The sequence below is a fragment of the Dipodomys merriami genome, unplaced genomic scaffold (genome assembly GCF_024711535.1).
Source record: "Dipodomys merriami isolate MVZ:Mamm:240054 unplaced genomic scaffold, mDipMer1.0.p SCAF_78, whole genome shotgun sequence".
NCBI lineage: Eukaryota > Metazoa > Chordata > Mammalia > Rodentia > Heteromyidae > Dipodomys > Dipodomys merriami.
In genome coordinates this window covers 2,795,320-2,822,405 of record NW_027206379.1, presented here as the reverse complement: position 1 = coordinate 2,822,405, position 27,086 = coordinate 2,795,320, and the positions used below count along the sequence as shown (strand labels likewise).

Genomic DNA, 27,086 nt, shown 5'->3' with positions numbered 1-27,086 from the left:
CTCATCACCACAGACGCCTACGCAGGACGGGGCCGGGGCCACGGAGTCACACGGGCCTCCGGCCGCCTCCACGCAGCCCGCGACGGGGTGCCCCCCGTGCCCCCCTGCAGCTCCGGCAGCCCAGGCCGCCTCCCCACAGGCTGCCAGATCCCCAGATCCAGGGGACCCCCAGCAACTGGTCCCACACGTTCCCCAGGGACTTGGGGAGATGCCAAGGCTTGGGCACCACTGCAGCACCAGAGAAAGCCTCTGCACCCCCCCCCCCACTGCACACACGTGCACACACGCACACACACAGGTGTTCCTGCATGGACAGGCACACACATGAGCACACGTGTGCATACTCAAACACACGGGTACATGCACATGCATACACACAGAGGAGGTGCCACTGAAAACAATATATTTAAGGGGTGGAGGCACGGCTCACTTGGTAGAACGCCAGCCAAAGAGCGAAAACATCTGGTACCAAGTGCGAGTCCTGGTCTTGGGTCTTAAAAAAAAAAGCAGAGCTAAGCTGGGTGCCAGGGCTAAGGCCTGTAACCCTAGCTGCTCAGGAGGCTGAGAGCTGAGGATCACAGTGCGAAGCCAGCCTGGGCAGGCAAATCTGTGACTCCTATCTCTAAGCAGCAAAAAGCCAGAAGTGGAGCTGTGACTCCAGTCGTAGAGCTCAGGGACGGCGCCCAGGCCCCACCGCCCCGCACCGGGGACCTCAACCCTCTTCTAAGTAGGGAAGAGGCACATGATGAGGCTACTCAGCAGCTGTGGCCGCCCCGCACCCAGCTCCCCGGCCTCCAGGGGCAGGTGACCAGCCAGGAACCACGGGTGCAGGGCCCTGGGCCAGAAGTGGGGGAGAGGGATCCCAGAGGACGCGGCCACTGCCAGAGCCTGGGAGGAGAGGGGCCTGGCCACAAACCATCCCTAGTGGGATGATTCTCCACCTCCTCCCTGCCCGGCCTCTTCCCACCCAGCCACCACGCCCTTCCCAGCATCCTCTGCCCGGAGCGGAGCCTGGGTCATGTGACCACCAGAAAGATGTCCTCCTCCAACTGCCCTCCCTCCCCAGGGCACAGACGCAGCCTGCGGGCGGGGCAGCCACTGTGAACCCACATTTTCAACAGGCATCCACTGAAAGAAAGCAAGAGAAGGGAGAGAGGGACGTTCCTGCTCCGCACACGGTCTCCTGATGGGAACCTTCTAGAAAGTTCCGGACCCTCCTCGGCCCGGGGACTCTGGGCTGGGGTGCAGGGCGGTGTCCCAGGAAGTCCTCCAGGGGCTCTAGTGAAGCCCCTTGGCGGCCCTGAGGCGGGGCCGGGCCTTGGAAGGGGGTCCAGCCGTGGCGTGGCTGCTGCCAGGTCCAGGCCTCCCAGGTCACCACTGAGATGAACAGGTGGAGGCCACAACCTGCGGGCCGGGGGGGGGGGGGCGGCTCACCTGGGGCTCACCTGGCAGCAGGTGGCAGGTGGCAGGTGAGCCTGCACAACCTTGGCTCCTCCCGGCCTCCCGCAGGTGTGGCCGCCGGGCCCGGAGGGCGCGGCCCAGGCCATCCGCTGCCCACTTGGACGTCAGGGCGCTGCCGGAACCCCACAGCTCCTCTAAGTCTCCTGCGGGTGTGCTGGTGTCCTGCCTTCCCCACCCCCACCCCCCCTTTAAAGCAAGGAGTTGTTTGAACCTTTGAATAAGAACCACCCATTATCTCCAGACCAGAAACCCAATCCAGGCTGTTGGCGGGAAGGGGAGCCCCCGCTGCATGGCGTGCAGAGACCACAAGAAAGGCCCCACGCCCGCGGGCTAAGGCCCGCTCCCGGACCCAGCAACAGACTGGGCTGGGGCCTGGACTCCAGCCAGCTGCCTGAGCCCAGGATAAGTGGGGAGGAGGGGGCTCGGGAAAGGGCCGCGGATGCCCCCACACCCGTGCCCCACCCCGCCCTCAGCATCCCGCCCCATCCTCACACATTCAGTTTCACCCGTGTTTCAGCCAAAGTTGACTGGGACCACGGAAGAGCCACACACCAACATGGAAGCCCACGGGCCCATCCACATTGGTCCCCAGCCCCTCCCCACTCTACTGCAGAAGGCACTCTGGGCAACTGCACCTCCCTGTCAGTGTTTGGATCCGCCCAGGTGCTTTCCTGGGGAAATCCACCGAGACCCGCAGCCTACGGATGAGTCTGGCACCAAGTCCTGCCCGCCCTCCCCCTCACCGGCTCTCCTCCCAGCTGGTCTGTGGGCAGGGCCGGTGGCTGACATCACCACGCCTAGCTTACGGAGAGAGTTCATGCTGAGGGGCAACCATCTGAACACATTAAGAGCTTTTGCTTTTTTTGTTTTTGCTGGTTAGGGCCTCAGCTTTTTTGCTCAAGATTAGTGCTCTACCACTTGAGCCTCAGTCCATTTCCAGCTTTTGGGTGATTTATTAAAGAAGAGATAAGAGTCTTGTGGACTATTTTCCCACCGAAGCTATCTTTGAACCCTGACCCTCAAGATTTCAGTCTCCTAAGTAAGCAAGATGACAGGCATGAGCCATTGGCATCTGGCTAAAGCTGTTTTTGTTTTTGGTCAGTCATGGGGCTTGTGCTTGCTAGGCAGCTACAACCCCAGGCTGGACGGCTCTCTCAGAAGAGCGTGGAGGGGTGAGGGGCCTGGAGGGGCTGCAGTGCGGAGAGGAGAGCTCACAGGACGAAGCAAGCCGTTGCTTGGAAGCACAGCCCAGGCTGACAGGGCACCAGCCTGGAGGTCCCAGCCACAAGCAAGCACCAGAGGCTGAATTCAGCCAGGAACCAGGGGGCCTGGGAAGCAGAATCGCACATGCCCAGAGGCTCCAAGGGGAATGCAGGCCTACCCTGGCCTCAGCTGTGCCCGCGTGCACGTGCATACACACGCGCGCACGCCATGGACACAAATGTATGCTGGCATCGAGGAGCTACTGAGTGGTCTCACAGCCACGGTGACTAAAAGCATCCTCTGACTCTTCCAGCTCATTTTGAGGAATTTCAGCTCTTGGCATCTTTCATTCAATTCACGTTCAGTTTTCCCTCATGTAAACGTTGACTTTTAAAGTACAGCTTGCTAGGCGCCAGTGGCTCACGCCTGTCATCGTAGCTACTCAGGAGGCTGAGCTCTGAAGAAGGCTGAGGATCTGTCATTATTGCTGTAAATACAAGCTGGAACTTGTGAGCCCGGCCTTGGGCCTGCTCCCATCCCCAGTCACAGTACCTGCCCATGCCCCTCACCGGCATGGTGCCCACTAGCTGAGCTCTGATACCCCTCAACCACACAGGCCCTCAGCTCTGCTTCTCCAGAGAGTGTGAGAGCCAGGCACCCACCCCACTCACCACGGCCCCTGCTGGCCCCGCGGGCTGGCCCCGCCCCCACCAGCCACTCCCATCCACGCCTCCCGCTGCCCCAGGCCACTGGTCCCCAGCACGGAGACCCCAGACGCCTCCTGCGCCCAGGCCTGGACTCCTCCCCACGGCGGCCCCCTCACCGCCTCCTCCTCTGGCCTGCGGCCGTGGGACCGCTCCAGGGTCCAGCCGGGGCAGCCCTTAGCAGCCCTGCCCCGGTACCAGCCCAGCGGGGTCAAATCCAGCCTGTGTGAAATGCATGAAAGGACCGTGAGCTCTGGGATCAGCAAACAGCCCCCAGAAGGTCCTTGAAGCGAGGCTCATGGTCAGAAGTCTCACCCCAACTGACCACGTCTGTTTGGTCCCCACCACGGTCCAGACACAGCAGTGCCCCTCCCGGTGCCCGGATGGCCTGGGGTAAGGCGCAGCCTGGCGGGAGACCAGGGGGCATGTCCACTCCAAGGCTGTAGCACGCAGAGTGGACAGCGGCCAGCCAGGAGGATGCAGATGTCCACCAATGGGTGAGGACCAGGCATACTGAGATGTGGACAGCTACCTGGGGGGCGGGGAGAAGCACAGTGTCCACCGGGTACTATAAAGGTCAGCAGAACCCTGTTGTACCACAAGGTGGCGCCCAATCTCCAACAAATGAAGGGGCACCCTGCCCCCCCCCCCCAGAGGTGAGACCAGCTACGGGCTCAACCATGCCGGTGGGGGTTGCTCAAAGGCCTTCCCCAGAAACACACACACCTTCCCAGCATTTACACAGCCCAAGCACGCACTGGGGCCTTGTGACACTCTGGAACTGCTTTTCCAGTTTTACTCTCCTCAAATCTTATTAGGACTTTTACAGCCAAGTCGTACCCAAGCTCCAACTTCCTGCCCGGGCAGACATCACTCATCAATCACATCACTCATCCACCAGCAGCACCAGGCAACATCACTTGTGGATTAACCAAGCAGAGATCACTTCCAGATCTCCAAATCCTCTTCCACGCAGAGACCTCCAGAAAGTACACCACCCAGCACAGAAGTTGGCACTTGAATTGCAAAAACACTCGCCCATCCAGACCTAGTGTGAATCAAGTGACAGCGTGGCCTGCGCCATCGCCCACTTCCCCACCTCCCACCCCCAGCCTCTGCCACACACCTCGAGGACACAAAAGTAGGGCCACCACGGGCACGTGACCCCTATGTACATCACTAAACGTGCCCCACGCAGTACAGGAAAAGCCCGGCGCACCCCACAGCCGGCTGCCCCGGTGCAGCACACAGCCTCATCGGCGAATTCAGCAGCCGAGCCAGAGCCAGCCAGGAGGGACAACACAGCAGAGCCGTGCTTCACAGAACGCCGCCATGATTGGTGCTCTGACCGGGAGAATTACACCCGATCACTCACACAAGGCACAAAGTAACAACAGTCCACATTCTCCTCACGGAAAGCCACCGGCACCCCAACCTGGGGACCCTGGATCCCGCCGGCCACCCTGCGCAGGCCCCGGGCAGGGCTCAGGTCCCTGAAGACCACCCGCAGCGAAGGCACGCAGGGAAGCAGCTGCTCCTTGTCCCACGGCTGCGTCCAGGTCCCCGCGGAGAGCCTCACTGAAGCAGGGCGCAGAGGAACACAGCCCTGAGCAGACGCCTGCCCCGTGACGGCCACGGTGACCAGCGCCCCAGCGCCGTCCCGAGAGGCTGCCGTGACCCAGACACAGGGTACTTGTCTCTGTCTCCACCCGTGCCCGCGGAGTGCTCTGTCACGGCATGGTTGCTTCTTCCTCCTCCTCCTCCTCCTGCTCCTCCTGCCCCCGCTCTTCCCCCACAGCCAGCGTGGGTCCTGGGCCAGCATCTCCTTCTCGGGGCCCGGCCCGAGGCCTGCCGTCACCTGGACAGCCGCAGGTGCGGGTGCCGGCTCAGCCTGTCCAGCAGCTCCTCCTCGCGGGGCTCCTCCAGCACGTCCCTGCAGAGCAGGGCAGGGAAACGGCGAGCTCAGCCCGGGGAAGGCCCCTCAGGGTCCCCAGGGAGCTGGGCAAAGCCACATGATACACCCAGCTGCTACAATGTTTCTACATCTTGGTAAAAGCCCGGAGAGGGTGCTGGGCGGCGGGAGAGTCCTAAGGGGCAGGCTCCATCCTCACAACAGCAATACGTAAAAATGAGGTAAGGCTGGGAAGGTGGCTCCGTGGTAGAGCGCTTGCCTCCCATGCATAAGGCCCTGGTTCCATTCCTCAGCACCACATAAGCAGAAAAAGCCGAAGTGGTGCTGTGGCTCAAGTGGTAGAGTGCTCACCTTGAGCTGAAGAGCTGAGGGACAGCACCCAGGCCGAGTTCAGGCCCCACGACCAAAAAGAAAAAATGAGATAGGTGGCGTGGAAAGCCGGAGGATCCGCACTCACAGTGCCACAAGAGGCCACAACAGGGGACAATTTCTAAGAGAGGGTGTGGCGCTCTCAGGTCACAAGACCAACTGAGGACGAAAGGGAGTGGAGCAAAGGGCCCTGCGGGCGGCCCTCCATCCTCACCTGAACAGGAGCTCCACTGAGCCCTGGCACGGGGCCTCCTGCGAGCCGGCCAGGGGCTGCTGGTGGCCGCGCGGGTCCCACCTGTGAAGGAAGTTCTGAAGAGAGAAAGGGGCGCTCAGCGGACCCCAGCGGCCGGGAGCCAGGGCCTCCTGGGGGCCACGGCGGGAGCCTGGATGGGCTGCACCCTCGGCCGCGGCACCGGCAGGGCCTGGCCCGGCAAAGCTGCAGCCCGAGGCAGGCCGGCACGGGGACCCCCGTACCTCAAGAAGCAGTGCCAGAAACAGGTTGACCCAGATGACGGAGGACACCAGCCACCAGAGCACGAAGTAGACCTTCGACCACCTGTGGGGGGGACAGGGCCCCGGCCGCAGTGAGCAGCGAGCAGCGCGCAGCGCGGCCCGGAACGCGATCCACGCCTCCCCAGGCCGCCACCCCACGCCACTCCCCAGAAGCCCCCAGCCTTCCTTCTCCTCCACCAGAGCCCACGAGGCAGAAGCCCCGAGTCTCAGGGCGCCACCCGGCGATGGGGAGGCGACTCACGGGCCTGAGTAGCGGCGGTAGGCATCCAGGAACACCTGCCAGTTGTTCACCACCATCACGTTCCACAGCGTGATCAGGGCGGCCTGCGGGGCAACAGACGGAGGGCGTGGCGGGCGGGGAGGGGGGTGGGGAGGGGGGCGGAGGGCGGGGCCCCAGGGAGGAGGGGGGCGGCCAAACGGGACTCACTGCGAAGTCATCGAAGTTGTTGGCCCAGTACTCCAGCTGCTCGAAGCTTCCACAGGGTGCCGAGACGTTGGCAGAGGCCAGACTGGCAACACATTGCCACCAGGTCACTGGCCAGGCCCCGGGGCCACACTGCCCGGCGTGGCCCGTTCCCTGGCCAGCCTGGGCCTCTCTGGCCCCCAGGAAATGCCACGTCCAGCAAAGGGCCACTGTGGACTCCAGGGGACAGGGCGCCGCTGCTGGGAAAGGCTCGCGGGACAGGTGGGATGCGATGGGGCAGGGAGGAAGGAACCCAGAAAAGGTCTTCATTCTGAAGGCTCTGCCCACCCCAGCCCAGCAGGCTAGCCCCTTGGCACCCCGGGGCCCCTCACTACCTGCTGTTCCCCGGAGCCACAACAGCACCCCGAAACAAGCTGATCCCGACAATGGCGAATACATAGTATACCACCTGGGGGGAGGCAGCCACCGTCAGCGGCCCGCGGTCCACAGAGCCACACGAGCCACGGCCAGGCCCCCGAGTCCCAGGCCACCAGGCCCCGAGTCCCAGGCCAACACCTCTGAATCGAAGCACAGCTGCTCCCCCAGGGCTGGCCGAGGATAGCACCCAGCGGGACCTGACACCCCCAGGGGGCCTGGACACCGCTGCTCCGCACACTGCCACACCTACTGCCGGCCAGTTCCCAGCTGGTTCCAGCCAGGGAAGGCCCGGGGCCCTACCTGGTCACAGGTCCCTCTGCGGGGTGGCAGGGCAGTGCCCGGGAAGGGCTTTCACCCAGCACACTGGGCCCCAAGCCCCCACAGGCCTCTACTAAAGGGGCCTGGTGCCAGAGTTCTTGCAGGCAGGGGGACCTGGAGGTGAAGTCGGGGCCTCTGACACCGTCCACGGCCACTCTCTGGGCAGCCGGGACCCAGAGATCACAGGGACAGGACAGGCACAGGACCCGGGCCCGGCAGGGGAGTGCTGATGGGTGACAGTCCCCAGGTCCAGCTCTGGTCTTACCCTGGGCCTAAGGTTCCTGGACTTCACAGCCCACCGCTGCCCCACCCAGGACTCCTCCCGCCCCCTCCACACCACAGCCCACAGCCCAGCCACACCACAGCCCAGCCATACCACAGCCCACAGCCCAGCCACACCACAGCCCAGCCACACCACAGCCCACACCACAGCCCAGCCACACCACAGCCCACACCACAGCCCAGCCACACCACAGCCCACAGCCCACAGCCCACAGCCCAGCCACACCACAGCCCACAGCCCACAGCCACAGCCCAGCCACACCACAGCCCAGCCACACCACAGCCCACAGCCCACAGCCCAGCCACACCACAGCCCACAGCCACAGCCACACCACAGCCCACAGCCCACAGCCCACAGCCCACAGCCCACAGCCCAGCCACACCACAGCCCAGCCACACCACAGCCCACAGCCCAGCCATACCACAGCCCAGCCACACCACAGCCCACACCACAGCCCAGCCACACCACAGCCCACAGCCCACAGCCCACAGCCACAGCCCACAGCCCACAGCCACAGCCCACAGCCACAGCCCAGCCATACCACAGCCCACAGCCACAGCCCACAGCCCACAGCCCACAGCCACAGCCCACAGCCACAGCCCACAGCCCAGCCATACCACAGCCCACAGCCCACAGCCACAGCCCACAGCCCACAGCCACAGCCCACAGCCACAGCCCAGCCACACCACAGCCCACAGCCCAGCCACACCACAGCCCACAGCCACACCACAGCCCAGCTACACCACAGCCCAGCCACACCACAGCCCAGCCACACCACAGCCCACAGCCACACCACAGCCCACAGCCCAGCCACACCACAGCACACAGCCCAGCCACACCACAGCCCACAGCCACACCACAGCCCAGCTACACCACAGCCCAGCCACACCACAGCCCAGCCACACCACAGCCCACAGCCACACCACAGCCCACAGCCCAGCCACACCACAGCCCACAGCCCAGCCATACCACAGCCCAGCCACACCACAGCCCACACCACAGCCCAGCCACACCACAGCCCACAGCCCACAGCCACAGCCATACCACAGCCCACAGCCCAGCCACACCACAGCCCAGCCACACCACTGCCCACAGCCCAGCCACACCACAGCCCAGCCACGCCACAGCCCACAACCCACAGCCCAGCCACACCACAGCCCAGCCACACCACAGCCCACAGCCACACCACAGCCCACAGCCCAGCCACACCACAGCCCAGCCACACCACAGCCCACAGCCCAGCCACACCACAGCCCAGCCACACCACAGCCCACAGCCCAGCCACACCACAGCGCCCACAGCCCACAGCCCAGCCACACCACAGCCCACAGCCCAGCCATACCACAGCCCACAGCCCACAGCCACAGCCATACCACAGCCCACAGCCCAGCCACACCACAGCCCAGCCACACCACAGCCCACAGCCACACCACAGCCCAGCCACACCACAGCCCACAGCCCAGCCACACCACAGCCCAGCCACGCCACAGCCCACAGCCACACCACAGCCCACAGCCCAGCCACACCACAGCCCAGCCACACCCCAGCCCACAGCCCACAGCCCAGCCACACCACAGCCCAGCCACGCCACACCACAGCCCAGCCACACCACAGCCCACAGCCCAGCCACACCACAGCCCAGCCACACCACAGCCCACAGCCCAGCCACACCACAGCCCAGCCCAGCCACACCACAGCCCACAGCCCAGCCACACCACAGTCCACAGCCCAGCCACACCACAGCCCACAGCCACACCACAGCCCACAGCCACACCACAGCCCAGCCACACCACAGCCCACAGCCCAGCCACACTACAGCCCACAGCCACAGCCACAGCCCACTGCCCAGCCACACCACAGCCCACAGCCACACCACAGCCCACTGCCACACCACAGCCCAGCCACACCACAGCCCACAGCCCAGCCATACCACAGCCCAGCCACACCACAGCCCACAGCCCAGCCACACCACAGCCCACAGCCCAGCCACACCACAGCCCACAGCCCAGCCATACCACAGCCCACAGCCCAGCCACACCACAGCCCACAGCCACACCACAGCCCACAGCCCAGCCACACCACAGCCCAGCCACACCACAGCCCACAGCCCAGCCACACCACAGCCCAGCCACACCACAGCCCAGCCACACCACAGCCCAGCCACACCACAGCCCAGCCACACCACAGCCCACAGCCCAGCCACACCACAGCCCACAGCCCAGCCACACCACAGCCCAGCCACGCCACAGCCCAGCCACACCACAGCCCAGCCACACCACTCCTGGGACTCACCACGAGGATCCCACCAAACGCCCGCAAGTTCTGCACCAGGCCGAGGATGGTACTGGCCACCACCGCCATAGGCTGTGGACAGAAGACAGCCCTTACTCCTCCTGCCCCACGAGGGGACAGCAGGAGCCGCCGTCAGCCCTGAGGGACAGCAGGTGACAGGCAGATGACCCCAAGCCTGGACACAGCTTGCAAGCAGCCATCCACATGGAAACAGGTAGACATGTGCCCTGACACACCCAGACACTCCCAGTGTCCACCACATACCTGAGCACACCTAGACACTCACCCCAGGGCCATCCACACCCACCTGGACACACTCCACATCCGTTCACACATCCACTGACCACCTGCCCAAGGCCACACATGACCACAGTGGCTGCCAAGTTCCACATCCCTCTGGAACCCACAGGCCTCGCCTGCCAGCTGTGGCCAGTTCAGTCCTTCTGTGGGCCAAAGGCTCCAGGGAACACAAACCTAGAAGGGGCAGGAATGCCCCAGGGCTCCACAGAACCACAGAAGCCCGCCACACAGAGGAGCCCACCACGCAGGGGGGGGGGCCAAAGCCAGGCCTTCCAGCCGAACCAGCCTGACATGGCAAATAGTCCAAGACCACAGCTAGCAATCACGGGAATGACTGTGTACATGTGATGTCACGTGTGCACACATGACATCATGTGTGAACGTGTACATTATTAGGTCGCGTCGACCTCTCCTCTGCCTCACACAAATACACACACACGTGACTGTGTGGGGTGATATACACGATGATGCATTGTGGCCACGTGTCTGAGGCCACAGGTGCTGTGGGGCTGTGCTATGTCACAATGTGTGTGCAGGTGTGCACACACGAACCCATGTGGATGTGTGTGCAGACACAATCCTGTGCGGGCCTCGGTGCAAGTGCACGTAGTCTCGTGTGGATGTACACAATCCTGTGTGGATGCGATCTTGTGGGGTGTGTGTGTATGCATGGTCCCCTGGGGACATGTGTGAACATTATGTAATTGCACATGGACATGTGTGTATGATCTGCACTGACATGATCCCAATACAGACGTATGTGTGCATGGACACAGTCTCATGCATGCACACAATCCTGTGTGATGTGCGTAAGCATGATCTCAAGTGGGCAGTGTGCACGTGTGTGTGTGTGTGTGCGTGTGTATGTGCGTGTGTGTGGTACATGACACACTGAAGGGAAGAGGTGATCCCAGAGGACAGGGCCGTCCATCCAGGAGGAGGACAGGGAGGAGGGCGGAAGCTCAGGTTCCCGCTGACGCTCTCAGCCTGACCTGGCTGCCCGCCTGGCCAGCCTTGCCCTCCCTGCCTCAGGGACATGACACTCCCGACAGCGTTGGAGAACCTGCAGTGGGTCCAGTCCAACCCTCACCCAAGGCCCTTCTCACCAATGCCCAGCGGCAGCCTCTCCTGGGACGGCGGAGGGGGCCGCGCCCACCCCTCACCAGACCGCCCTCCTCACCCCAAGCCCAGGCCGGTCACTGTTTCAGGGACAGTAGAGGCTGAGGCTGTGGCCCAAGCTGAAGAGCTGGGGCTCAGTCCCAGACCCAGACCACTAGCCCTAGAACACAGCACCATTCTGCAGCAGACAAGGCAGGGGCCCGGGTGGACACGGGCGGGCACGGGCGGCAGGGGACAGCCACGCACCTTCATTCTGGGGATGACGCGGAGGAAGCGGAACACGATGAGCATGTTCACCAGCCGCGTCAGGTCCCACAGCGACAGCAGACCCAGCACCTCAGGCTTCCTGAAGAGACACGGGCGGCAGGTGGGGGGAGGCCGGAGAGACCCAGAGGATGAGGGACAGGTGTCTGTCAGCCAGGCATGCGGGACTCACTGCACAGACACTGAGCAGCTCCCGTGGGGGGGAGGGGGGGGCCGAGGCTCTCCGCTCACACCCGCCCCCCTCAGTAGTCCGGTCACAGCCACACGTCCCGGCACAGCCCCCAGAATGCAGAGCAGACACCCCATTTACCAAGGAGGCCATCACGCCCAATGTGTGGCCCTGTTCCCTGACTTGGACCACACAGCTGACCCCAGACCTGCCCCGTCCCCCCATGACAGCCTTCATGGCTTCTCCACGTTTTCAGAAGACCCGGCTCCCACCCAGGCAATGACACAAGCACAGGTGACAACACACACTGGGGACCAGCCCACAGTGCCTGCCCGGCTCCCCGAGGAGTCAGAAGCCCATGGGCTCCCCAGAAAGACGCCAGGGTCGAAGCTTGGGCCCTGCGCCTCTTCTCTCCAGCACCCCCAGCTACTCTGCTACCCAGGACAAAAGCAGTGCAGGATCCGAGAGGCAGACCCCAGGGGCAGCGTGCGCCAGGCCTGTCCTGGCCCGGCCCTGCCCCTCGCATGCTTGTGCCCAGCTGTGGCACACGGGAGCTGAGTCTCCTGGCACATGTATGGTGCCTACAGAGCAGCCTCAGCCTCAGCAGCAAAGGCTCTGACTCGGCCAGGATCGCCTGGGGCTGGCAGAGCTCTCTCTGCATGGCCAGAATGAAAGCCAGGGGCACAAAGAACAGCCCACATCAGCCAACCAAGTTCAGGCTCGGGCCCTGCCCAGCAGCCGCAGGACTGCGGCCCTGAACACGGGCTCAGCCCAGCCCGGCACGCCCGGACCCACACACCATAACCATACCATGGTGGGGAGGGGGGGGCGACCCCAGATAGGAGCTGAGCCCCGTGGGCACCAGCAACTCAGAGGGGACCCAGCTAAGGGAAGGAAGGACTCTGCTGTCACGCTTCCCACCTGGGTCATGGTGCTGTGTGCGTGCACGCGCACATGCACGCATGGCCTGAGCGTCCTTGTCACGTACCTGCCGGCCTGAGGGAGTGGGTACACAGCCAGGGCTGAGATCTGCAGGACCTTCAGTCACAAAGGGAAAAGAAGGCTTGGCACCGCCGCACTCCCCCGAGTGGGGAGCCCTCAGCTACCCACGGGGACCTTGGAGAGGATCCGAGCCCCTGCCCGGGGTTCCAGGGGTCGGACCCTCTGGCCTGGGGAACTGGGGATGGCACAAGCTACCGGTGACCACGCGCCCCGGGGCCCGCCCAGTGGACAGGGGAAGACCCCCAGCCCTCAAGCCCACAGAGGCACACCGAGAAATCGGTGGCTTTGAGGCCAGGTCTGGGCTAGCTGGTGGCGGCTGGGGGTCCTCCCCAGCCCCCCCTCAGAGGCATAAATGAAAGCCCGACCCCCTCAATCCAGAAGAGACCAGCACCGAGACCCTCCCCAGGGGCTCAACCCCACACCCAGCAACTCTGGGGTTAAAGAGACCCGAGAGGGAGCCGTGCCCCTGTGGAGCCCACCAGAAGAGCCTGCCCCGCGCCGCCCCACCCTGCCCCACCCCGCAGGGACCTCACCAGCAAGAGGACGGTGAGGATGCCATCGAACACATTGCTGGGGTAGGACAGGTAGCCGCGCAGGCCCAGGGCCAGGACCTTGAGCAGCAGCTCCAGGACATAGTACAGGAGGAAGACGTAGTTGAGAACCTGAGGAGCCGAAGGAGCAAGACGGTGGCCACTCATCCAGCCCTGGGGCCGAGGCCACACTGTCCCCTCCCCCTGCCCCCTCCCCTCCCCACCCTCACACTTGAGGCCCCACACCCCAGCTTCCTGCTAGCCTCTCCTCCGCCTTCCCAGCTCCACCCCATCCACCTCTCCCAGAAAGGGGCTGCGTGGGAAGCCCGCCGGCCCAGGGGGAAGGTGGCGTCCCCGGGCACGCAGAGACCTGCTGTCACGCCACATGGAGACAGAGACTGCACCCGGCCTTACCCCACAAGAGGGGCTCCACAGAATCACCCCCAAAACAAGCCTAGAGACAGCACCTGAGATCCAGCCGCCAAAAGTCTATCCCCAACCATCACACCGCTGCTGGGCAGCTGGACAGGCGGCATTCACCGGGCGTTTGCCAGGAATGGGGGATGGCCTTACCTGGGACTGCCAGCAGACTTCAGAGCCCCTCGGCCTCCACCAGGGGGAGAGCAGAACACTAACCAGAAAATGCTGTTTTGTGGGGTGCTAGGGGCTCACACCTGTAATCCTAGCTACTCACGAGGCTGAGCTCTGAGAATCAACAGTTCAAATCCAGCCCAGGCTGGAAGGTCTATGAGACTCTGATCTCTAATCAACCACCAGAAAACGGGAAGTGGAGCTATGGCTCAAGTAGGAGAGCAGTAGCCTTGAGCACGAAAGCTTAGGAACAGGGTCCCAGCCCTAAGGTCAAGCCCCAGGACTGACACCAAAAATCAAAAACAAAAATAAAGAAAATGCCAACTTAAGTACAAATCAGAGGGGTTCTGGACATCAGGCCAGAGGGCTGAGACTCCTCTTTTGGTGCCAGAACACCGTTAGCCTGCACCTAATCCACAGGAACAGTGCACACGCTCAGGGCCACCTTGCCACTGCTCTCCACACCCTCCTCTGCTCCCTGGCTGAGCTGCTGGCCTCACGGCCGGGCCCCGAGCTCACCCCCAGAACAAAGTCATTGCGCACGGTGGGCAGCAGATCCTCGTCCAGCACCAGGAACACCTGCCGGCCAGAGCAGGGTTTGACTCACCAGGCCGGCAGATCAGGCCATCCCAAGCCAAGCAGGGGAGGAGGTAGGGCGTGGGCAGGGAGGAGGTGGGAGGGGCTCCCCGGCAGGTGCACCTGCACTTACACCGATGGACACAAGGTTTCCCAGAGCTACGAGGTTCCCCAGGTAGTCGAAGTAGTGGTGGCTGAAGAGGAACTGGGCCGTGCGCAGGAGTGGGGTCTGGTACTGGGGCCTGGGCGGGTGCTGGGGCGGGAGCCTACACTCAGCCCAGGCTCAGACCGCCTGCCTCTGCCTCTGAATTCCATCCCCAGCCTCCCTGCAGGTCCTGGCTTCTCCAACCCAAGGAAATGACCCCAAACGCAACCAGCTTCCCAGAGGCCTCTCAGAGCCATTCATCCACCCCCGTTGGCAGAAATGACCGAGCAAACCACACCCAGTGAAGTTCAACGGGTTGGCCACCTCAGTGTGGTCAGAGTACTGACCGCACACTGGACACCATGAGGACCGGTCACCACCACCACCACCACCCCCACCACCACTCTCCACGCTCACACAAGGCCAGGCTGGCGGATGGGCAGGAACCCCCAGAGCATCAAAGCCACAGCCCACCCCAAATGTCAGCCACCTGGAAGCCACCAATGCACACTCCCCAGGCCACCAACACACGCTCTCCACAGGCCAATGAAATACATTTTCCAAGAGCCAAAGGACATCTATTCCCAACGCCCATCCAGGGGCCTGGCCTCGCACAGAGAGTCCCAGGTGACAAGAGCTGTGCTGGCCCAGAGTGGCAGCGGCGGGCACAGGCCAGCCCCACGTACCTCTTTGATTACACTCTTGTCCACCTCATCAAAGAGTTTCTGGAACTCGTGAGCCAGCAGCAGGTCACCGTCGTGGGCGCACACCTTCTGCAGGGGGCAGGGAGGTTAGCCAGGGCAGGGCGGTGGCCACAGCCCCGTCACCCCACAGGCTGTGACCAGTGATGAGTGACTCCCCACCTAGAGGGGCTGAGACAGAGGCGGGGCGGGCCTGGGGGGCTGCTACCTCCATAAGGGCCTGCTTGTGGGAACCGCCCAGCCGGGCTCTCTGGAGCACCTGCAGCACATCCTGGGGCCTCACCCCAACTCTGTGGGGAAAAAAAAACCCACCCCGTGAGCAAGGCCAGCCGGGCCCCTGGGCGAAGCCAGGCCCCTGGTGAGGCCAGGCTGGCTCTCCATCGCTTGGCCGGGCATCCACCCTAGGCACAGCGCCTCCACCACAGGCAGCTACCACAGGTGGGGGTGGGGAGAGAGGACTGAGGGCTCTTTCATCATCCCAAATCCCCAGGGAGACCCCGCTGGGCCCCATCTGGAGGGACAGGCAGACTCTGCTGCAAGGACAACACAGCCCAGAACACAGGGGCCATGGTGGTGTTCACAATTCCTAACCCAGCCACCCAACAGCAAGGGATGCTGGGAAATCTCTAAGGTGCACCCAGCCCCTCCCCTTGGAGCAGCCACAGCCCCCCCATCCTTGGGGAGAGAGAGGGAGGCCCCACTCAGCCCAGCACTCACGCCTCGGGGACAGCTCCAGCCTGCCCTGCCAGGGAGGAGAGGACCTGGAAGGCAGCGAGGGTCCCCAGCCGCCGGCGGAACAGCGAGGTCTGCAGGGACTTCTGCGGGGAGCGGGCTCTCAGCCTGGGCGAGGCCCCTCCCAGCCGGACGGCCCCCAAGCCTCCCTCTCGGGGAATGGGCAACACAGCAGCGGACAGCCAGGGCCTCGGGGATAGTTCGAGGAAGGTGCCTGGCCAAGGCCAGGTGGAGACCGGGCCTTGAGCGACCACGGCTCACCATGCTGCCACTGCAGTACCCATTCTTCTCTGTGTATCTGGGGTCCTGACTCCCCACAACTAGGTATAGGCCCACTTCACGGGACAGCCTCCCTAGGAGAACATGGGAGGGCCTGGGAAGGACCTCTGGTCTCTAGGAAAACACTACCCTCCCAAATGACACCTGGCAACACGTGGTCTAACCTCGGTCCTCCCCACCCCCAGTCTCCCCAGCCCATGCTGGGCAGCCTTGTCATGTCTGCTTGGCCTCCAGGGCCTACTGCGGACACAGCCCAGTAGGAGGCAGTGCATCTCACCATCAGGTAGCCTCGGAACTGATTGTAGATGATGGCAGTCAGCAGGTTCATGAGAAACAGGCTTCCTGTAAGGAGAAGGCCTCGGTCACAGGCAGAGGGGGACCCAAGGGCCAGCCCACAGGCAGCAAGCGTGCCAGCAAGGAGGGCCGGGGCCAGCCTGTCAGTGCTCCCCACTCCGGCCATGCAGAGGGGGCAGGCCAGCCCCTGGCCACCCATGGGGCACTGCAGGCCTACCTAGTATGGCACAAGAGGGATGTGTGGCCATGGACGACAGACGGCAAGCCAGCAGGGCTGCGGCAGGTAAGTGGGGGGGGAGGTGAAGTTACGGGGGACGGGCTACCGTGAAGGTAAACAGTGGGGGCCACTGCACGTGCACCTGAGCCTTGGGGTTCCGCTCCCTCCGGAGGAGCCCGGTGCACTGAACACAGACGGTCCGCACTCACCGATGAGGGTGAAGACGATGAAGAAGACAGCATAGGCCCGGTTCTTGGAATAGGCAGGCGTCATCACTGAGACGAGAAGAGCCAGAGCAATTGCAAAGCGTTCTCGGCCGCTCCTCACAGGGAAAGCTGAGGGCCCCGCGGAGACCCGGGCAGGTGCTCCCCAACCGTGAGGACGCTGGGCCCTGGGCGAGGCTGAAGCTAGCTGCCCTGTGACCCACCCCACCCGTCCAATGACCTGCCCAGGCTGTCAGGACACGTGGGGAGCCAGGCTCGGGCAGCGCAGCTGAGCCCAGGAGGAAAGGCCCCAGGCACAGTGGACTCAGGCCCTGGCCACAGCACATGACCACTGGGGGACCCATCAGCACCCCGCATGGCCAGCCAATACCCCAGGAACTCAGACACATGTTCCAGGTGGCACCCACCTCTTGGCTGGGCCCGGGCCGTGGCTGGTAAAAGGGATGGCCCCAGAGAGGCCACCAGAGGGGCACTGACCACTGCCACACCACGTCAGCACACTAAGACCACCATTCTTTCAGCTTCTCCGAGTAAAGAGACAGGCAAAGAGAACCAAGAAAGAAAGGAGGGAGTGAGAAAGGGAAGGAGATAAAGGGAAAGAAATAGGGAGGAAGATGGGTGGGGAAAGAGAAAACAAAAAGAGAAGGGAAAGAAGGGAGAAGAGGAGAGGGACCAATGTCTCCTCCTGTGGACAAAAGCCTCCAAGACCCCAGCCAGGCCCACCCCAGCCTCGCCAGGCGCCGCCCCAGGCTCCACGCACACACACCGTCAGGGTTGTTGGCAGTGGTCAACAGCACCAGGAGGGAGGTCAGTGCTTCTGGAAGGCTCCGGAAGTAGGCCAGTCTCTCCTTGTCCTGCTTTTCATCCTGAGAAGAGAATTCAACGTCTGGGTCTCCCCGCACACCCGCCCAGCCACAGGGTCCACCCACGGAGGGGCCCGCAGCCACCCTCCATCTGCAGGCTCTGAGCGCCCGAAGTCCGGGCCTCCAGCCCCAGGCAGACCCACCCATGGGCACACAAGCCCGGGTGGGCCGGGCCACTGTGCTTGTAGCCGCACACCCTGGGGCAGAGGCCCCAGCTGGCCTCCCGCAGGCTGCCACGGGCAGGTGGGGAGTGGGGAAGAGCAGAGGGCACGCGGGACAGGGACCTAGGGAGAGCCTCGGGCCCCAGAGGCCTAGACCTCAAAGCTGTGGCTACCACAGCTGGCAGCCAGGGCACCGGTGCCCAGCTCCCCACGCTCCGTCTCTCCTAAGGGGCCCAGCCACAGCATGCGTGCAGCATGTCTACCCAGAACCGCTGCACACACGGCTCTCCGTGGTGGAGCACCCTGTCCCCACAAGGCAGGGAACCCCATACGCCTGGCTGTGTGACCAGGGCAGCAAGTGGTACTTGAGTCAGATCCCTGGATGCCCACAAACCACCTGATCCCCTGGGGTCCTTCAGGCTGAGTGCTGGCCAGGCCCAAGCCCGCCAGCGGCCTCGCTAGGCGCCGCCTGTGGACCCCTCCTGCAGGCCCCTCCTGAGCAGGGCAGGGCTGGCCCCAGCTACAGAATGGCACTGCCCCCCCCCGTGTGCCCAGAGCAGGGACGCCAAGGACAGGCGAGCGGACGGGGAGGAGATGCCACGAGCCACTGGCGTGGGGGCAGACGTCACCATAGGACATTGTAGAGTGGGGACCCAGAGCCACAGCAGGTGCCTGGGGATGCTGAGGCAGGCAGACACCCCTGCCCCTGCCCCACCCCAGCCATAGGCAGGGAGAGCCGGGACGGCCACCACCCCCCGCATCCAGGGGTGTCAGCCCCGAAACAAAACGAGTCTGCTCACTGCTCTGGGCTCAGGCTTCTGCTGTCAGAGGGAAGTTCCAGCACCTGAGCTAGCTCACAGACAAGGCCTCTGAAGCCAGGGGTGAGAGGCCTGCCCAGGCCAAGGGGAGCCCTGTCCAGACTCGTCACCCAACAAGCCGCCTACTGGTCTCCAAGTCTCTTTCCCGCGGGGCTGCCCCTGAGCCCCAGCCCTGTGGGTGAGCGGAGGGCACAGTGTGCGCAGCCCACCACCCACACCCGCACCCTCTGAAGACACGAGGAAGAGCGACCTTCTTACACATCCCCCAAACACCAGCCCCCATCCTCCAAAATACATCCAAGGTGGCCCTCTGAGTAACAAGGTCAGCTCTAGAAAGTTCCTGGGCAACAAGGCAAGGGAGGTCAGGCCCTGTGAGCTGGGGGGAGGGGGAGGCAGCCCAGGTCACCTTCCCGCAGCAGGCTCCGCCCAGATCCCCACCCGTCCCCCCGCCAGGCTGGCCCAGAGCCTGTGGCCAGGGACAAGGGACTCAGGGCCAGTTGGTCCTCCCAACTTCAGCCAAGGGTAGGAGCTGGAACTCCCACAAGAGGACACTGGCTCCCACAACAGCACAACGCATGGCCCAGCCCTCTGTGGGGCAGAAGCCAGCCCGGACAAGAAGCCAACGAAGGCTTCCTGCCCCGGGGGCTACCACAGGAGGCCACGGAGCGGCTGAGGCCCACCGCAGGGCTGCCTCACAGCCCAGCACTGTCCAACGCACACAGACACACACACACACACAGGGACATGCACACACACCAACACAGACATACACATGCACAACACATCCACCAACAGACATAAATATACAGATTCACATGCATACACAGCTTTACACACGCACAGAGCATCCAACACATGTAGACATTCCTATCACACACACGGATATACTCAAATGCACATGCACATGCACACACGCACGCATGCACGCACACACACACACACTCAGGTAGAAGGCACTAGCCTATCTCCTGTTCTGCTCCCAGGAGGCACAGTCCAACTCCTACGTCCCATCCAACTCCCCCAGTCAGCAGACACACCCCAGGACAGAGAAGCAGAGACAGAACACAAATGACCACAGACAGAGCCCAGGAAGGTGGCGGGTGGAGACAGCCACAAGCAACACCACTGGGGCTGAAGCCTGGGCAGGGCAGGGCAGGGCAGGGCAGGGCAGGGCAGGGTAGGGCTGGGCCAGGGCAGGGCAGGGCTGGGACAGGCAGGGCAGGGCAGGGCTGGGCAGGGCTGGGCAGGGCAGGACAGGGCAGGGCAGGGCAGGGCAGGGCAGGGCTGGGCAGGGCAGGGCTGGACAGGGCTGGACAGGGCTTGGCAGGGCAGGGCTGGGCCAGGGCAGGGCTGGGCAGGGCAGGGCAGGGCTGGACAGGGCTTGGCAGGGCAGGGCTGGGCCAGGCCAGGCCAGGGCAGGGCTGGACAGGGCTGGGCAGGGCAGGGCAGGGCTGGGCCAGGCCAGGGCAGGGCAGGGCTGGGCAGGGCAGGGCAGAGCAGGGTAGGGCTGGGCCAGGGCAGGGCAGGGCAGGGCAGGCCAGGGTAGGGCTGGGCCAGGGCAGGGCAGGGCAGGGCAGGGCTGGGCAGGGCAGGGGGACCCAGAGCCGAGGATGAAGAAAAGGACGTGGCATCGCCAATGTCCAGAGCAGGTGTGAGGAAGCTCGGGGAGGTGGTCAGGCAGGGTGAGGAAGGGCAACCCCTCAGAAGAACACACAGGCTGGGGGGAAGCTTCACGCCGCCCCAGTGAGCAGCCGGCGGGGGAGGAGGAGGCAGCCGCACAGAGGACGGAGCCCGGGAGAGCCGGTGCGGCAGCGCCCTGGCAGGAGGTGGCGGTGGCAGCACTGGGTGGGAATGGGGCCACCGCGCCTCCTGGTTCTGGGTCTCAGGCTGAGGGCCCTGCCCACATGACCCTCCACAAGATTCGGCCCCGTCGGCTGCCAGGCAGCGGCCCAGGCAGACAGCCCGAGGGCAGTGCCACCTCACCTTCTCGCCCATGGTGAAGAGCAGCATTCCGAGCACGGTGAAGAGGCCCAGGTGGATGGCCAGCAGCAGCCCGACGCTGGGGAGAGGCAGGCATTCAGCCTGGCAAGGGGGGCGCAGGGCAGGCCCTGGGCCGCTGTCCTGCCCCTGAGAAGGGGTCCCTGGGGCAGAGCCGGGCACTGCCGTCCCTGAGAACCTGGGAGTGAGCAGATGGGGCCGGGCTGCCCGGCCTGGGGTCCCCTGTGGAGGAATGAGGTGACCACACACACAAGGCCCAGGGGGCTCAGGACCGAGAGGAGAGGCCACTCCATCATCTGGGCTGGACTGGAGGTGGCCACCACGGCGGGACTGAAAGCAGAGGGAGGGCACGGATGGCTTTTCTGAAAGAAGGAAGGGGGCAGGGGGAGCTGGGGGGGACGCTGGGTTGGAAGCCTGAACTCCTGCTGAGGATAGACAGCGTGAGGCACGGGGGGGGGGGGGGGGGGGGCTGGTGTGGGAGCACCCACACATGAAGCCGCAGGGATGCAGGGAGCAGGGCAGCGGACGGTGGCAGCCACAGCAGGACACAGAGGACAAAGACCAGCAGAAAGACTTCCCTGGGACTCAGGGACCCCAGTGGGTCTGCGGCGGGGCCTGTAACCCCACAACGCTGCCGGCCACCGCAAAGCCTGGGCCAGGGCAGCCTGAGGACCCAGTCCTGTCCACCACGCCCCCAGGCAGAGCACCTGAGTCCCAGGCACCCAGCACCACCCACCTGGCCATCTCGGGCAGCGACCACCGGATGCACTTCAGGGTCTTCTTCATCATGGAGGAGTTCTGCAGCAGGAAGAAGGGGCGGAGCAGCCGGCGGACGCGCAGCGGCTGGAAGAGACCCGGAGAAGCCCACGGACTGGAAACCACTGGGTTCCCAGTGGCCTTCACACGTCCCACAGCAAGAGCCCCTGGAGGCTGGAGAGCCTGCCAGCCGCGGCGCTGGCCTGCCCCTCCAGGCTGGAGGTCTCGGCCTGAGGCCCCTCTTCTCGCCCTTGCTGACAGGTTTAGAGGCGGACATGCCCCCGGCCGCTCCCTGCCGCGGGAGCGGACTCCGTGGCCAGCCCTGCGGGCGGCCGGGTAAGTAAGCTCACTGCAGGGCCTCAACACGCTCTGGGCAGGTGACGGCTGTGTGATGAGACCCCGGGTCAGCACTTGTGGGGACCGGCCAGGCCAGGAGTGGGAGTCAGAGCAGCCCAGACATCGCTCTGGCATCTCCCCTAGCCAACAGGATGCCCCAGGACCCCGGCCGGACCCAGGTCTCAGATTCCCATCCCCAGCTGCTGGGACCCCACTGGTGAACAGCAGGAGATTCCCCAGGGCCACCCCAGGGCCCACGCCCTGCACCCCCCAGCCCACATCCCTGCCCCACAGAGCTTGCACACACACACCCCCAGAGCTGCCACACCACCCACCTCCTGACAAGCCAGGCCCAGGGACACCGTCCAGTCCACCAGGGACACCACCAGCACCACGAGGTAGGCCAGCAGCCACGGATTCTTCTGGAATTGGGCCCGCCCCACCAGGTAGCCCTGTAAGAACGGGGACGGGTGAGGGGTGCGTGGCAGGCAGAGGACCCGGCTCTGGTGGAGGGGGATGGGGAGTAGTACGGTCTCCGTGGGCACGGAGCACAGCGCACGGCCTCAGCCGGGACCCCGAGCGGCTGCGGTGCAACCTCACGTATGGCACGGGCCTCCCTGCCCTCGGTTCCTCTTTTGGTTTATTTTGATTGCTACTGTAAAGGTGAGATGCAAACGGGTTACCGTGAGGGAGTTTGGAACGGACACATGCCCGCTCTGCCCCTCCTAACTGCCTCCCCCCTCCCTGGAGCGGCCACCCCAAGGCCCCAGGCTGGGGACCAATGCACCCCTCACCTCCAGCCTCTCCAAAACAACTCGTGGTAACTTCCTAGCAGTTCAGGTTCCAGCTTAAAAACCCCTAATCTGCCAACCACATGATGGGCTAAAAACACGAAGTAAGGAACTGCCTGGAGCCCACAACTTCACACACACACACACACACACACACACACACACACACACACACACACACACACACATGCACACACACACACACACACACACACATGCACACACACACACACGCACACACCACGCACACACACACACACACACGACGCACACACACACGCACACACACACACACACATGCACACACACGACGCACACGCACACACACACACACACACACGCACACACACACATGCATATGTACTCATATGCACCTAGCACTGAAGCCCCCTCCCATACCCACCCCTTACCCCCATTTCCAGAAGGATCCAGTCACAGGTACCCAGCAGCCTCTCTGTGACAAAAGGTCCCTCCTTGCCCTACATCCTCTCCACCGGAGCCAGCAATGTGGGCCATGAGGAGAGGATCCTCGTCTTCATGGGGCCCCTGCAGCCAGCCTCCATCACCCCACAGGCTGCCTGCCTCGTGGCACAGCTCATACCCAGCATGCATTGTGGGGAGGGAAAGGAGCTGCATCCTCTGCCCCAAAGCTCAGACACAAGCAAAAGCTTGGTACAAAGAGCAAAGGCAAGAGGAGCAGCAGGCAGCCCCGGGCATCGGAACGGAGCAGAAGTGGTCAGGGACCAGTGGGGCACAGGCCCACCTTCCTCACCTTCATGGAGACGTCGGCCACGAAGAGCAGCAGGCAGAGCGCCTCCACGCCCTCAGTCAGGCCACAGGGCGGCTCCCAGGGCCGAGCGCGGTAGCGCACATCTGCTGTCCGGGTGAACGAGGAAGGTGTCTCCACAAAAGCCAAAGCCAGGATCAGGAAAATGGTGGCACTCAGAGCCCTGGGAAGGAGACAAGCCAGATTAGAGGGCAAGTACAACTGCCTGGGGCCAGGAAGCCCCCCACACCCCCCCACACCCCTGCAGGCAACTGCCCAGAGGGCAAACTCTAGCCCTTCCCGGCTGGGTCCACCAGGCAACTGCTCAAACTGCACTGATCGGGTCTGCACAGGATGGAGCTGTGTCCTAGCCCCAGGGCTGGCTCCTCCCCTGAAGGGGATCAGGGCCACCTCTGCACCCGAAAGCATACGGAGACAGACTTGGCACCCCCAAACAGGTGAGGCCAGCCCACCCCACCGAGCAGATCTTCAGAGACCGCCATTCCCGCCTTCTCACCGCTGGCACCAGTTTGAGTAATAGCAGCGATACAGCCACAGCGAGCCAGAGTCCATTCGGTGGTAGATGGAGCGGTACTGGAGGGGGAGAGGCCAGGCAGGGCGAGTGAGTGGGGGATGGGCCAGGGGCCTCTCAAGGCCGCACCCCCCATGTTCCCTGGTTCTCTGGTTTGTGCCCCTTACCACACACAGCAAAACACAGCACTGCAGCACCCCCCAAGAAAAGCCCAATGGAGGGGACAGGTGGGGGTGTGGGGGCAGGTCCCTGTCGGCAGAGGACAGACCCCCTCCACCATCACACACCACACCAAGCTCTCCCCCGAGGCCAGGCACCCCGGAAGGCAGAGACAGCAGCCATGCCCACTGCCTAGCGAGGCCTGCCCCCACCTCCATGTACGACCTGGCTCGGGGAGGCCCGCCAGGCTTTGGTCAGTGGTCTGTCAATGAGACCCTCGGAAGATGGTGAGGACTAAGAGAGCCGGGACGCGATGCCCCGCAGGCCAGCGGCCGAGGCCTCCGCCCCGGGACAGCGAGGAGCAAGGGGACACGCCCAGCCAGCATGGCGGCCACCACCCACCTCGATGGCATCTTCAATGAAGACCACAGCCTGGTTGATGCAGAGGTCCTGGCCAGCGCCGGCACCTAGGGCAGACAGGACAACATCGGGTGACCAACCCAGGGGCCCGCGGCCTCGCCCAAGGTCCCCCACCCTGTGGTAGGGCACGTGCTACCCGCCCAGGGTGAGGTCCCAACAAGGTGGGGGGGGCACCCATGTGCCCAGGGTCCCGGGCCTGGAGCAGGGGTGGCCCTGCCTCCACCGCTGCCCCTGCCCAGGGGCACAGTGCGGAGGGCACGCGAGAGGCGGCGCGTCTGCAGAGCACTGAGCTCGGGTCACAGCGGGCTCTTCCACCCCCACGGGGACTGCAGGCATCTCCGCCTCTGCCCTGTGGGCATCACCAGCGCCTGCCTGCCTCCCAGAAGCAAACCCTGAGGCCCAAGGCCCCACTCGCTCCCTCGCACCATGCCACACCCACATGGTGGTCCAGGGCAGAGCCCAAGGGAAGCCCAGCCCCCCCGTCCTCTGCCAGCCCTTCCTAGGCAAAGAACAGCCATCATCTGTCAACACCACCCACAAAGTGGTTCTCACAGCGCAGATGGCGGGCCTGCTCCTCACACCTGTGTTCCCCAACATCAGGCCTAAGCTCACTCCCCACCTTGCTCAACACTGGCCCCCACACCATCTGCATCTTGTGCAGCCCTGGTGTGCGCCAACCTCGCAGACAGTCCTCAATAGGGTAACAAGGGGGGCGGGGGTCCTGCGCTAACGCTTTGCAGAGCATCAATACAACCCCACATCCGCGGACACATTCAGCAAAAAAGGTAGAAGACTTCCTGAGCCAGCTACAAAAAGAATCACTTCTCTTCAACCTTTGGCCAGGGCCTGTCCTCTGCTGGGGCTGAGCCAGGAGGACCTGGGGTCCCCTGAGGAGTGGGCACCCCACAGCAGCACTCCCCACCCCCACACCAGCAGGAGAGTCCTGCTGCAGGACAGAGGAGCCCAGGGCATCCCCCCCACCCCGTCTCCGGGCCTGTGGGTGCTCCCAGGGGAGGCTGAATGAGCCATTCTCACAAGCAGCCCGGCCGAAGGACAAAGACAACAGACACTGTCATGAGCCACACGGCCCAGCGCTGACTTGCGTCTCGGCAAAGATCACACGTGCCACCCACTTCCTCGGCCAGCGCCGGGACCAGCAGGCACGGTGGCATTCCCACCCGGCCCAGCGCCAGCCCCCTCCATCCCCTCGCTTGAGGCTCAAGACATCCATCCCCTTCTCCTGAGACTCAGCAAGGCTATGCACCTGCCCAAGCCCACCAGGCCTGCAAGCGGCAGCCCCAGAAAGGCACCCCTGTCCAGACACAAGGACCGGGCATAGGCTGGGAGGAAGGATGTCCCACCCACACGGAGGCCACCGGGAGCTTGGGGAAGGGCACAGGGGGCCATGCGGGCCTCCACCTCCTCACCTCCTGCCAATCCTGTGGCCACCCACTGTGGATCGCCAGGGGCATACACTGCTCACCCAGCCCAACCCGGGAAGGAGGCAGGACCAGCGTGGGAAGCAGCCAGGCATGAAGGGAGGCACCCAGAGGCAGGGTGTGACCTTGGGCAGGTCTCGGGACCTCAATTTCCTCATCGGTAAATGGAGACGGGGGTCCTGCCGCCTGGAACCCAGCACCTGATTCCCCTGGGGTGGGCCGGTCCCCAGCCCACACCCTCCCTGGATTCAGCAATCCCTCAGACCACAAACAGGAAGGACAGAAGGCAGCTGAAGGCCAAAGGAGGCGGCTGCTGCAGGAGGGCCTGTGACAGAGCCCCAGCCCGGCCCAGACCGGGAGCTGGGGTCCAACGGCACCCCAGGGACTCCAGGATCTCCCTCCAGACACCTACTGGCGCTTTTCTCTGAGTCTGTTTCCCCACGAGAAACGGTGGGGAAAGGGGGGGGTGGGGGACTGGAAGCCGGTGGCTCCGGCCTGTCATCTAGCTACTCAGGAGGCTGAGATGTGAGGACAGAGGTTCGAAGCCAGCCTGGGCAGGAGAGTCTGTGAGACTCTTACATCCAGTTAACCACCAAAAAGCTGGAAGTGCTGCCGTGCCTCAAGTGGCAGAGCGCCGGCCCTGAGCGGAAAAGCTGGGCTCAAGCCCCAGGTCCTGGGTTCAAGCCCCAGGACCGGCACAGAACGGAAGGCCCCAGCATGACCGTGGGCAGCCCAAGGTCCGGGGTCCGGTCTGCGCTGCTCGCCGGGCCGGGCGCGACCCCGGGCCCCGGGGACCCCCTCCCCGCGCCCCCTCCGACCCCCGCGACCCGGGGCCCTCACCCCGCTGTCACTCACCCGGGCCCACCTGAGCGAACTGCCCCGGCGGGAAGTCGCTGCTGCCGCCGCTACGGGCCCGGCCCAAAAGAGGCTCGAGCTCGCCCCGGGGCTCCGCCATCGGCCGCCACGCGCCGGACCCCGAGCCTCCCCGGAGCGCACGACCCGCCAGCG

At 64.2% G+C, this 27,086-nt stretch overlaps 1 protein-coding gene across 3 annotated transcripts; it reads right to left on the bottom strand.

Annotated features, from left to right (window-relative positions):
• Positions 1-4,684: 4,684 nt before the first annotated feature.
• On the bottom strand, positions 4,685-27,083 carry Tpcn2 (two pore segment channel 2). Of its 3 annotated transcripts, none has more exons than XM_070009497.1 (25): positions 26,934-27,083; positions 24,622-24,686; positions 24,046-24,122; positions 23,535-23,712; positions 22,307-22,423; positions 21,616-21,722; positions 20,865-20,940; positions 17,806-17,905; positions 17,025-17,090; positions 16,582-16,646; positions 16,011-16,111; positions 15,502-15,583; positions 15,279-15,365; positions 14,581-14,700; positions 14,391-14,450; positions 13,284-13,412; positions 12,737-12,786; positions 11,562-11,661; positions 9,897-9,968; positions 6,961-7,034; positions 6,590-6,671; positions 6,404-6,486; positions 6,124-6,205; positions 5,864-5,958; positions 4,685-5,301 (listed from the first exon to the last, which is right to left on the bottom strand). In XM_070009497.1, exons 1-25 carry the CDS (start codon positions 27,031-27,033, stop codon positions 5,223-5,225), a joined length of 2,247 nt encoding a protein of 748 aa, XP_069865598.1. In that variant the 5' UTR covers positions 27,034-27,083; the 3' UTR covers positions 4,685-5,222. The 3 variants fall into 3 exon arrangements, with proteins under 3 accessions (XP_069865598.1, XP_069865599.1, XP_069865600.1); XM_070009498.1 differs by having other exon boundaries at positions 15,279-15,362; XM_070009499.1 differs by having other exon boundaries at positions 26,944-27,026.
• Between the last annotated feature and the right edge of the window lie 3 nt (positions 27,084-27,086).

Excerpts from the sequence above, each read along its gene's own strand:
- Tpcn2 (XM_070009497.1), bottom strand. The coding sequence starts at position 27,033 with ATGGCGGAGCCCCGGGGCGAGCTCGAGCCTCTTTTGGGCCGGGCCCGT. Across the intron at positions 24,687-26,933 it reads GTTCGCTCAGGTGGGCCCGG|GTGCCGGCGCTGGCCAGGAC; the intron begins GTGAGTGACAGC and ends TGTCTGCCCTAG. Across the intron at positions 16,647-17,024 it reads CATCGTCTTCACCCTCATCG|GAAGCCTGTTTCTCATGAAC; the intron begins GTGAGTGCGGAC and ends TTCTCCTTACAG.